Below are 12370 nucleotides of genomic sequence, written 5' to 3' on the forward strand. Positions count from 1 at the left end.
GTTATAAACAACCTGACAAAATGCACGAAATCGCTTCAGTTTATCGAAAAATTTGCTTGGAAGATCAGCATCGAATTTCTTGTCAAATATAGATTTTTGTTTGGCAACATTATGGATAATTAAATCAGTTAGAGTAAATCTGCACTACGAGAAAAATTAGATTTTATCCCACAAAAAGATAACTTCAAAATAAATTTTATAAATGTCAGACCTTTAAATATGAATTTTATCCAAACTATTTATAAAATTTTAAAAAATAATAACGCAGGCTAAAGTATTCGTATCAACCCGTGGAAACATGACAAGTGCAAACAATATTGCGTGCAAAGCAAAAGCAGCCACGTAGTGCAAGGCAGCCCTCCTGCTCTAACCCCACTCCCTCCTTCCAACCACATAAGAAAATTAGAAATATCCAACCTTAGAGCCTCAAATTACTAAATTACGATAATTTTAATGGTAAAGAAGAAGACACGTGGCAAGGTGGCACTAACACATCCACAATCTGATAGGACCACTAACAAAATGCCAATTAAGAGTTGTGTCAATGAAGGTAATCAAGATGTTAACGGTCTTAATTTAGAATAGAATCCTCTGCATCAAAGACGCAACTAAAGATGTAACAAAACTCATGGTTCAGAAATAAACACACAACTTCAAGAGTTGCCAAACCCATAGCCGAAGGAAGTTTGTGCTGCTAAAAGCAATTAGTGAGCTTAATTAAATGCTGAAGCAAAATGTGTATTGCTCTTTGATCCATAGTCCTAATCCTAGGCAAATCAAACTACTTCCAAGCTATGGATCATGGATCATTACATACCATCCAGCTCAGAAACAGAAACCATTTTCTAAGATTCTTGTCAAGGCCTTGAAGGAAGAGAAAAATGGGGGTCAAAGAAGCTGGGATCCTGGGATGGAGATTGAGGTCCCTTTTGAACAAAGACCAGTATGTCTACTCTGCCACTATATAATTACTTACTTATAGAAGCAAGTATGAATGATTTTCTAATTGAACTGTGAATGAATATATGTATGCCGATGTAGGGTAATCTCTTGTACACACCCGTGCACGGTCTATGTCCATCAAACAAGTTTAACTAGCAAGGACATATATTTCACAACTCAAAGCTAGTTTATGCATTAGACGATTTCATAATGATAAGTAACCTTGCTCATACTCACATAAGTTCTTTTCTGTGACTGATAGGTGAATGAGTATGAATCTCTGAAAGATGAAGTCTTGTATTCGTGGGGTGAATTGGATCCAAAAGAACTTTTTGTCCGTCTTGGAGGTCTTTGGTTAGCAACCTTCACAGTTCTTGGAGTTCCGATTGCAGCGGCAAGTTTCAATCCTGGAAGAGTAAGCTAAAAAAAACCCTTGCAAATAAATGTCAATTGATATGTCATATTTGTGCCATTCAAACATAAAGAAAACAGCCATTTCAAGCCAAGGCTCTGACATCTCAAAATAAGTGAACTTTCCCAAAATCAATCAACAATATATCGAATCGCAGATAATATCATGTTAAACATCATGTAAAGCTAGACATGCTTGCTTCTAACTACAACTTTATCATCTACTCCAAATTTGCAGGAGCCACTAAGGTTTGTGCTGGCTGCTGGAACAGGAACTCTACTCATTGTATCATTAATTGTCCTAAGAATTTATCTGGTATGATCATCATAATCCTTTTTTTCTCTTTCAACGAAACCCATTCAGTTATTTTTATAACTAATGCTTCTACCATGACCATATATATGGTTGAGTTAAGAAGTTGCATTTGCTTGTTAGGAAAATTCCTCTATACTTGATTCAGAATACAGAACCATGATTTTAACACCAAGACTTATTATGGGAACATGTACAATGTAGTCATGTTTCATTATTTATCACTCGGTCGCCAAAAGATCATATCGCTAAATGAAAGTTCAAATTTCTTGTATGCCAAAAAGGTATTTCTCTGGACACAGATTCAAGCTGCATTTACAGAAGTTATTCTACATATCTAACTTCGTCTACCTTGGACAAATCGATAAGATAGACACCGTTTAAGATCTATATACCTCGTCAGCCTAGACAAAATAAGATAGTAGACCAATACTGGACAGAAACAAATGTTTGGAATTTCCACCAAATTGTTCATTATATTGTTTACAAACCTACAACACCAATAGGTTGTGAATTGTGATGAAGTTGATCCTGGCATATCCAGTTCAGAACTTCATTCATACTACAGGCAAACAATTCAATCAATCTAAGAAAGCCAGTAAACTCAAATGCAAAAACCATATACCAAATACATACACCCTAAAATTCACAAAATCCTTTTGAGAAAACAGTCATCTTGTGTATAAACTATCTGATGCAACTAATCATGCATGACATAATGAAAGCAATCGGAGAATGATTAAAGAAAAAGGGAAAGGATGGAAGCCTCTTGTATGAGTATCTACCACTACTATATAGTACATCAATTTATCACATTAAATAAATGTACTTCTCATTAGCAGTAATCATTTTAATTCTGACTGTCAAAATGTTAATAATATTAATGAATATTAATGAAGGGTAAGACTTTTGAAGTATTGACTCATTTCAGCATGCATGTTTAAGGGATGGAGTTACGTTGGAGACAGACTCCTATCAGCAGTAATACCATATGAAGAGAGTGGATGGTACGATGGACAAATGTGGGCAAAGCCGCCAGAGGTAGCACTCTCTCATTATCATTTTGTTTTTCTCAAACTAACTTATATAGAATGATTGATGTATGCAAAAGTAAATGCTCAATTACTTCCCACTATTGAACTAACTGGCAGCCAAAATGTTCTCTATTTATCATCCTGACAGTGCTAACTCAAGTTACTTCTCTTTAAACTAATGTCTAATGTCAAACCAGTAAAATTTGTCCAACCTTGATCAAAAGAAAAAATGTAACTACTAAGTAAATAAATGTGTACCAAAACCCCTTGACATTTTCAGCTATGTTCCCATACAGTTGGTCTAATATAGAGCCCTGGGATGAATAGATGTCATGATTGCAAAAGTAGTCATACATAAGCAGCTAATACAGTGTTAAGACTGACATCTTGAACTATCAACTAATAACATCTTTTATTCATGGCAGGTCCTGGCTCGTGATAGACTGTTGGGATCTTACAAGGTATGAGTACATATGATCAATCCAAAATAACCAAAATAGAAGAAATAAATATATGCCCTAAACTAGGAAAATTAAGTACCTCACACACAAGGAATATGCGCAAGCTAATAATGCACTCATGGATATATGATACCAAGCCATCAAACTACACTGTAACACTAAGCAGATAACAAATGAAGATTTTAGTTTGAATGGGATTCATATGGTCATTTGATGCTTTCAGGTTAAACCAGTCATCAAGTTGCTGAAACAGACACTAGTTGGAACAGGTGCATTACTTGTTGCATCAGCATTTCTCTTTGTCTTTGCCACACCAGTACAAGATTTCTTTCAAAACACCTTGTACCCAAAAGAGAGCCCATCAGATGGTACAGCTTCAAGTATCAACACACAGTATAACATTAGGTAATGACTATAAACAAAGATGACAACTACCTTTTGTCCATTTAGTTTAAATCCTTACAGTTTCTTTTACATATTGAAGAAAAGAGGAATTACTCCGTTTGCCACTGGACGTTAAGGCTGATGACAATTTGGCAGCAGCAGCTGCCAAGGCGGCTGATGGAAGACCAGTCTACTGCAGAGATAGATATTATCGTGCATTAGCAGGTGGGCAATATTGCAAATGGGAAGATTTAGTTGACAAATGAAAAAAGTTCTGAAAAAACAAAGAGCTTCAGGTCCTCATCAATTTCATAAATATGTAGTCGTGCTCCATCAAGAACAAATATATATCCATTTAAGCTTATTCCTTTATGTTCAAGGAACTAATTACACTTTCAAATATCAAATACAATCTACAAAGAAAGAAATACAATTGTTATGCAGGGAATATCAACATCAATATCTTGATTGACTTCAAGGAGTACAATACAACAGCCACTTTCTCTCTACAGCTGATAAAACGCCATATAGGGGAACGGAAATATGGCACTGGTTTATTGGGTCAGCTGCTTATTCTGACAAGAAACATGAGACTGACGCATAGAGCAGCAAAAGAAGAGCTAATATTGATCTGGCATCTAAAGAAACTGTCAAAAAACACAAACACATTTACATGAATATATTACATAAGATGTTTCACCTTTCTTCCACACCCCAGAATAACTTCAAGAACATGTGATACATAAGTCAGCAAGAAGATAAGCTCTTTGGAATAGATGTGCTTATACAAAAGAAACGTTATGCCCCTTAAAACATCCAGTGTGGCATCATTGCATATCAAGATAACTGCACTAACTGAAATTGTATATCTGCCAAATTCCACATCTGCAATAAAAGGATCCAGAAGGATAGTTCCTCAAGAATTAGTTGGCAATCCCATATCATCTTAACAAATTGACACTAAACTAAGATTCTTAGCTTATTCTTCAAACTTGGAAACAAATAATTTCACCATCCTGTGCACAAAAAGTATACAGTGTGCAAAATTAACACACCAAATGGCTCTCCTTGTAAATGAGTTTCTTGCTCAAATAATCCTAAGGGCGTCTCCTTCCAGATTTCCAAGAGTCCTTCGAAGAAAGTAAAGATACTTGCTATAACAATTGGTTTGACCAATTAAATTGCAGTGCACTATGACAATTTATTGTTCAACATCATAAACAAGGCACTCAACCAGGGCAGAGAGATAGAGAGAGATCTCCTAAACAAGTTTCTTGCACCAATGGAGAAATCTAAACAGTTGACCTTCAACAATATGCCTGTATGTTCTTTTCCTTCTTTTAATGTCTTCAAGATCTAGGGTCCTATATGCAAGAGCAAATAAGTACATAGCGGGATGAAGCCTCCTGTGATCATAGATGATAAAAGAGATGTTCAGAAAATCATAGGAATTCAAATATTGTATGTGAAACACATATCAATATGGCTACATCGGGTGTTTCAACAGTACAACAACAACAACAAAGCCTTAGTCCCGAAATGATTCGGGTCGGCTAACATGAACCATCATACGAAACCGTGAAATCAAGTGTGTCAGTGACAAGGATTTTGAACTAACTGGATAGGTCATTTAAAATATCCATTGCTGCAAATCAAATTACGTTGGGGATATATTAGACAGGGTAAATAGTGCTTATTGATAACTAAAGCCAACTTCTAAAGTCAATAAATAAAATCCTCATACCTACGACTAAATAAAGGTAGTTTTCAGCAGTGACGAATGATAGTTCAATAACCATTTTAGACATGATACTTGTTACTGCATCTGCATTTGACATTGATATTTTTATCTTTCTATTTCTGGAACTTACCACAGTTGAAATATAGTTTGCCAAATTAACAAGTAATTAGATTGGACAAGATAAATATAACTTAAATTTTTCTTAAGTTCATTTTCTACAACACGACAATTACAAATAGACCTAATCCATTTTTTATATTTTCAAATTTTCAATCTTAAATTTTGAAAAAGATTATGTCAACTAACTTGTCATATTGTTCGCTTCCATCAAATCCATCCCAATGCCTTTGAGATGGGACGGTTCGATTTTTCTTATCTCTAGCAAATGTTTCAACATACCAACCCCCTGTATCATGCAGGTCACAACGAGGCTGAAACAGCCAAAATCTGCAGCAATATATGAATAAGAGAAATCAGTCTCCCCTATATCAAAATTACTAATGCCAAATAATTAAAATAATGCACATAACTCCTATAATAACTAATATAAATGCTTGTGAGCTTCTGCCTATTAGGATTGCCAATTCAAACTGAAAACTTCAATTAACCAATCAATGGTTTAAGTTAAGGTTCTTAATTCTGAAAACTGATGGTTAATCAAAACCAAAAATCAATTAATAACATATTATACATACATAATCGTAAAAATTATTGTAAAGTGTTAAGTGTGTGTGTATATATATATATATATATTACTTAAATATAAGCAATTTAGTACTCTAATTTGTTCGGAAATAAGTAAATGGTTCAAAACCGAAAGAATTAACCATATTGGAATCTAAATATTGCTCATAAACTCAACCATTGACACCCATATTACCAGTATATATGGGAACTAAGAACACCATCAACTGAGTCAATGCAGCTCACCACAGGAAAAGTGGGAGAAAACAGAACAGAAGGCATAATATTTAGTTGGTAGCATATTCCAGAAAATCCATCAATTATGATTGAATTCTATCACCATCCCTCCTCTTCCAGAGAACATACTCCAGAAAAGTCAATACTGAGGGTGGAAAGAAATTCAAATCACACAATTGAAAACCAATGGAGTGAGGCTTTTGCTCCTCCATCATGAGTATAACAAATAAATAATATTTTAGTTAAACATTTTGAATTGCATGGTTCACCTGCTTGGTGGTAATCGAGCTCTACTGCACCTACATTCACAAACTGACACTTTATCTCCTACGCCATACCAATGCATATGCTTTACCTGAAATTTTTTGAATAAAAACTATGAATATAGGCCATATGGCGCTCGGACACATTCAAATATAGTCATGAATGATTATTGTATACGAGCATAGCGACTTCAAGAAACAGAAAGAAGGGTTTATATTGTTCTAGCCTCCTTGATTTATATAAGGTTTTGAATTTCAAATAACTAAATGTAAATTATCCTAGGACACAAGAAAGTGGAACATCCCACAGAAAATATCACCTGAAGTTAGTAAAATCTATCAAAGTAAATTTCACCAAAGATGGAACATTATCATCTAACCGAAGACAAGAAGAACCACATGTGTAGATAAAAATACCTCTAACTAAGAGGAAGTGTTTTTCAATAACAAACATTAAAGAATATAAACAATTTAGTTCTCTTTAAGTTACCTTTCTTAAAATTAGTGTACTAGAAATATGAAGATATGTGAGAAAGCAACAAAAAAAAACCGTTTATCTAAATCCCAAAAGCAGATGGTCAGCATTGGATTTTGTTGAAGTACATCCAATTCAATTCACAAAGTATCCTATAGAGCCATTAAATCATGCAGGAGCAGGACCCTCAGGACTCTGTAATATTCCATGTAAACTAAAAAAAGCTAAATACAATATAAATATCAAGCTGACTAATATGCATGGAAGCTCAACATGCATCTCAAGAATCTAGAACCAAAAAGGGATAAAGAAAAGAGGACCAATACAAACCAGCAGTGTTCTATGTTTCATTATGGCATGCGTTTTTGTACCACTCCTATCGTAGACAAAGCATGAACCCTCCTCAGGAGTAGTGCCCAATCCTATTATAGTTCCTAATGGAATCTTCAGGCCCACTGCACCACCCAAAATCCAATCCTGGGAAAAATCTCTTCTGATATGTGTCGAATTATCATTCGAACTAAGAAAAACCTGTATTTGATCTTCAGCATTCTCATTTTGTTTCCCATCATATTGGCTTCTCGGAGGAACTCTAATGGAAAAAGCAACTAACTTTCCATCTATATGCAATTCCAAATCTTTATATGCATCTGACGTGTAACTTAAATCCCTGACATGCATCTGAGAAAATTCATCGTCATTTACTTCACTAGAATCCATGACAATGTGTGTGTTTGCAATAGGTTGACAGATGTCCAAACCAATAGATGTACAAGATTTTAATTGTTTGGTGCAAGCAGAAGATAATTCTGGAATATCATTGGCCAGGCAGACCATTCCAAAAACATCACGTCCTGAAACCAAGTGTAGAACCTCTGGAGTCTCATAGACAGACCTCTCTTCTGCCTCAAACCGGTCAGGAAGAAGATCCAGAGACTCAATTATAGGGCCATAATAAGCTGCATGTATAGCTGAATAGAAATCAGCTTCCAGCAAGTCAAGATAGGTAGTTCCAACAGCCACTTTCTTCTCTACCAAAATGTCATTTATAGCCAATCTATACCATTTCAACCATTCAACAACTTCCATCTGTTTACTCATAGTCATATGGGATTTATATATATAAGATTTTGAACTTTCTCTAGAATGTTTCTGCATGACCTTTCTCTGAGACATTAGATACATATCATAGTGAGCTCTCCTCTCCGAATCTGAAAGTATCTGCAGTTCATAATTACACTAGTAATCAAACACAAGACTATTACCCATACAATTAGTACATAGCACGCGTTCCTCTGTAATATACATCCAGCATAAAAAAAATCCTAAATTAGTTCCTCAATCGTATGCTCCATATAGAGTACTAATTACTCGAAGCAAAGGACGTGTAGTGCATATAGTTTTATTCACCATCTTACTGGATTAGAAAACAGTTTTGCTGTTCTCAATTGAATTTTATTGGAAACTAGAGAACCAAGTAATAAGTCAATAACTGCAGTTTGGTAGACTATCAGCATTTTGGAATACTAGCCTAAAATTAAACTCGACTAAAAATCTGAAACTACAGTAGATAATCTATGGCAATTAAAAAAAATTAAGAGATGCAATTCATATAGAGTACCTCATAGGCAGCGAGGATTTCAATGAAACGTTGAGAGGCGGATGAATCATTCTTTGAATCAGCGAGGTCCGGATGAGTTTCTTTGGCTAGTTTCCGAAACGAGGCTTTGATTTCGGCGAATGAGCTGGTCTCAGAAATTCTTAAGATATCATATGCGTTGTTTCCCGGGAACTCGGGCCGAGTCGAGTCAGTGCTTGTACTGAACCACTGAGCTAGATAACTCGAATTTGAGTATAATAACAAGATATAACAGCGGTTTTCTCTGTTTTTGCTGTGATTCGAACGAATAGAGACCAAATATGAAACCATTATTTTCTTCTTTTTCTGATTTTAGAACGGTTATGGGGGAGATACTGTAGGCAATTTCGCCAGACCCAGTTTCGGGGGTGGCGATGACAAATTGATCATGTAACCTGTCAGTGCATGAACTTTGCAAAGTGTCGAGCCCGTAGCTAGCCACGACAGATTTTGGTGCGGATAATAATTTCCGTTTCATACTGGTTTGATTTTCTAACGGGTGACGAGGGACAAAAAGGCTTGATGTTTTTGGTTACTAAAACAAAGGCTCTAGCCCACTTGGTTAACCAGTCAATTAGTATAGGGGATTTCATCTAAAGAGCAGAAAACTTTCATTTTATTTCAAAAATGTCCAACACCCCCATTATAGGATAATAACGCAAAAAGCATTTTGAGGCCCCTGATATTTCATTGTTTGGTACATTAAGCTCTCGATCTTTTATTTAGACACATTGAGCCCTGATCTTTCATTGTTTGGTGCATAAAGCACTCGATCTTTCATTTAGACACATTGAGTCCTTGATCTTTCATATATGAGTGTATTAGGCTCATCCGTAAATCAATTCATATATAGGTATATTAAGGGCATGTTTGATTCAACTGTTCGATAATTATGTTCTAAAAATAAAAATAATGTTAAAAAGGAAACACATTCTGTGGAAATAAGAATGATAATTTTATCAATAACAAGTAACTACAAACAGTTGTTTATGAAAAGCTCTAAAAAAGAGCTTTTCGTGAAAAGCTCCAAAATACTGCAATGTCCATAGAAAATACTAAACGATGCGATTATATAAACCTAATCAAATAGGCCTTTAATACACTCATATATAAATTGATTTACGGAATGGCTTAATACACTTATATATGAAAGATAAATAGCTCAATGTGTCTAAATGAAAGATTGAGGGCTTAATGCACCAAACAATGAAAGATCAGGGGTTCAATGTGTCTAAATAAAAGATCGAGGGCTTAATGCACCAAACAATGAAAGATCATGAGTCTCAAGATGCTTTTTGCCGGATAATAACATCAAATTAAAAATATGTTATAAAATTAGAGTGTGATTATAACCGCACACTTATATGTAAATGTATATATGTTGAGATTAATATATTACAATGAAGAATTTATATTGAGAAAATATAAAAAGTGCATAAAAGCTTTAATCTTGGTGTGTATGATAAATGAGGATATAAGACTATTTATAATAGTAGACTTACAAAAAGGATGGTTCTAATTATACTGATGTAAATCATGCATATTCTATGGTTTTGAGAATTGAGAAGCACAATGAGGTTTCCATAGATCAACTGATTGAAGTAGCCAATCTTGGCAAACATACTACTGTGAAACAAAATGATTATAAGAATAAAGGAAATAAAGGTTCTGAGGAAAAGTTTTATGATCACTGCCACAATAATGGACATATTAAAACATAGAGTTTCAAAACTGATTGGGTACTTTGAGTGGTGGAAAGGAAATAAAGTCCAGGTAGCTAAGGCAAATATTGTTCAGTCTGCTGGATCTAATATAAATGACAAAGGCTACAGTGATTCTGAGGGTAAACTAGAGACTAGAAGTATGAAGAACATTGCCAAGTTAAAACATATAAAATGTTTGAAGATGTTATAATAGATTCTCTTATACATAGTACTTACTTCAATGCATTTGCTGGATTCTCAAGTACAATTCTTCCTCATCATTTGAAAATGATTGTTAATGTATAATTGAAAGCGGTGTCACATCTCACATGTGTTATGAAAGTAAATTATTCTCTAAATTGAGCAACAACGTTAGAAAGCAAATGGTAATTTTACTATATGGTACAATGCAAACAGTAAGTGTTGGAGCAAGAACATCAAAACATAAAAAAAATTGACCGAACAAAAATGAGCAGAGTCACGGACTAAGTCGCTTTCTTTAAGACGTTCACGGAATTGCCAGAAAATTACAAGCAATGTAATTTTCGGTTGCCTCCAGGATAAAACAGCCCTCTGTATATGAATTCGTATTGCACCGTACGAATTCGTTTCTGTCTACACTCAATATAAATTGCTCAGTTTTTTTTAGAGAATCGAAATGAATTGATTAATTCTTGTAAGCCAGTCTCACACCTATTTATACAGGAAAAAAACAGTTGTTGAGCTCTGATTTAGTGGAGAAGAAGATGGGAGAGAACTCATGGAAGGTGGGTTGAGACTGGTTCAGAGAAAGACACGATCAAAATTATAGACGTTAGGAAAAGACTAATTCTGAATGTAAATAATTAAATAAAAATTAATTACCGAATTTAATAAAAAATAATAAAAAAATATTGTTAATTTTTTTAATAAAAAATTATAGAGTTTACACCCAACCCAACCCGAATCGGACGGACGAACGGACAATGGCGGCGCACGCGTGTGTGGTGGTCAAGCATGAGGTAGGTCCTCACCCTTTCACAAAAGTGGGGTACCCATTGGGGCACACCCAAGTGTGTGAGGATCTCCTTTATAAATACCACCACCAAGTGCTTTGAAAGCAATGTGAGATACTTACCACTCTATATGAAAAGGACTTGGGCTTTTTTCACAATACAAACATTAAGTCATATTGGTTCAGTTGAAATAAATGAAAAATTGACTTTACACAATGTACTATATGTTCCAAAGTTCAAGTATAATTTGTTATCTATCGGGAAGTTGTCAAGATATGCAGAAATTGAGATAATTTTTTATGCCTCTTGCTGTTATTTACAGGACCACTTGACCTATGATTTTATTATAGTAGCTTGTATGAGTGGTGGACTCTATTTTCCGGATTCCAATTCTTGTTTCTTACAAGTAATTGAAAAAGTTCAATATTATAATAGTGTGCAGTCTTTAGAAACAAATGTAAATCATCAAGAAGTAGATGTTTAGCATTTAAGCTTAGAACATGCTTCTTTTGATTCTCCTAGTCATATTAGTAAAATTTATGTTCAATGTAATTCTGCAAATTGTGAAACTTATCCATGTGCTAAAATGCAGAGGTTTTCTTTCACTAAAAAGTATAATAAAGACTACAAAGAGGTTTCATTTGTTGTACATTGATGTGTGGGGGCCTTATAAAGTTGTTACGAATGGGCTAGGTATTTCCTAACTATAGTTGATGACTTTAGCAGAATTGCATGGCTTATAATGTTAAAGTAGAAAAGCACGTTCCAAATGTTATAACTATGTTTTTGAAAATGTCACCTACACAATATAAAGTTGTGGTAGAAATTATCAGAATAGACAATGGTGGGGAGTTTATCAATAAAGAATGTGCAACTTTGTTTGAACAACAAATAATATTACATCAACAAATTTGCATTTATACCCCTAAACCGAATGCGATTATTGAGCGCAAGCATAAACATCTAATTGAGATTGCTCGAGTTACATTGCTACATGCAATTCACCTACAACCTTTGGCGAGGGAGCTATCTTAATTGAAGCATCCATATTTAATGTTTTCCTAGTAGATTGCTAGGTTGGAGAACTC

General features: G+C 34.6%; 2 protein-coding genes across 4 annotated transcripts; one reads left to right on the top strand and one right to left on the bottom strand.

The window, feature by feature from the left end:
• Positions 1-581: 581 nt before the first annotated feature.
• LOC136228972 (protein CONSERVED IN THE GREEN LINEAGE AND DIATOMS 27, chloroplastic) lies at positions 582-3917 on the top strand. The gene is made up of 7 exons (XM_066017476.1): positions 582-943; positions 1205-1357; positions 1592-1669; positions 2612-2707; positions 3126-3161; positions 3385-3566; positions 3646-3917. Exons 1-7 carry the CDS (start codon positions 722-724, stop codon positions 3809-3811), a joined length of 933 nt encoding a protein of 310 aa, XP_065873548.1. The 5' UTR covers positions 582-721; the 3' UTR covers positions 3812-3917.
• LOC136228971 (uncharacterized) lies at positions 3879-9024 on the bottom strand. Of its 3 annotated transcripts, XR_010688937.1 has the most exons (6): positions 8567-9022; positions 7276-8166; positions 6477-6562; positions 5593-5733; positions 4601-4951; positions 3879-4430 (listed from the first exon to the last, which is right to left on the bottom strand). XR_010688937.1 is itself a non-coding variant. In XM_066017475.1 (5 exons), the coding sequence occupies exons 1-5, from the start codon at positions 8873-8875 to the stop codon at positions 4397-4399; spliced, it is 1461 nt and encodes a 486-aa protein (XP_065873547.1). In that variant the 5' UTR covers positions 8876-9024; the 3' UTR covers positions 3879-4396. The 3 variants fall into 3 exon arrangements, 2 of the variants coding, with proteins under 2 accessions (XP_065873547.1, XP_065873546.1); XM_066017475.1 differs by lacking the exon at positions 4601-4951 and having other exon boundaries at positions 8567-9024; XM_066017474.1 differs by having other exon boundaries at positions 3879-4951.
• Positions 9025-12370: the final 3346 nt, after the last annotated feature.

This window comes from Euphorbia lathyris, chromosome 5 (genome assembly GCF_963576675.1).
Source record: "Euphorbia lathyris chromosome 5, ddEupLath1.1, whole genome shotgun sequence".
Classification (NCBI taxonomy): domain Eukaryota; kingdom Viridiplantae; phylum Streptophyta; class Magnoliopsida; order Malpighiales; family Euphorbiaceae; genus Euphorbia; species Euphorbia lathyris.

What these genes read in the sequence shown, in the direction of transcription:
- LOC136228972 (XM_066017476.1), top strand. Translation starts at nt 722, where the DNA reads ATGCTGAAGCAAAATGTGTATTGCTCTTTGATCCATAGTCCTAATCCT. An exon ending in TTGTCCTAAGAATTTATCTG is followed by an intron (nt 1,670 to 2,611) that starts GTATGATCATCA and finishes TGCATGTTTAAG; the next exon opens with GGATGGAGTTACGTTGGAGA. An exon ending in GACTGTTGGGATCTTACAAG is followed by an intron (nt 3,162 to 3,384) that starts GTATGAGTACAT and finishes TGATGCTTTCAG; the next exon opens with GTTAAACCAGTCATCAAGTT.
- LOC136228971 (XM_066017474.1), bottom strand. Translation starts at nt 8,875, where the DNA reads ATGGTTTCATATTTGGTCTCTATTCGTTCGAATCACAGCAAAAACAGA. An exon ending in AAATCCTCGCTGCCTATGAG is followed by an intron (nt 8,167 to 8,566) that starts GTACTCTATATG and finishes TATGAACTGCAG; the next exon opens with ATACTTTCAGATTCGGAGAG. An exon ending in GGAAGCGAACAATATGACAA is followed by an intron (nt 4,952 to 5,592) that starts GTTAGTTGACAT and finishes CTATGATCACAG; the next exon opens with GAGGCTTCATCCCGCTATGT.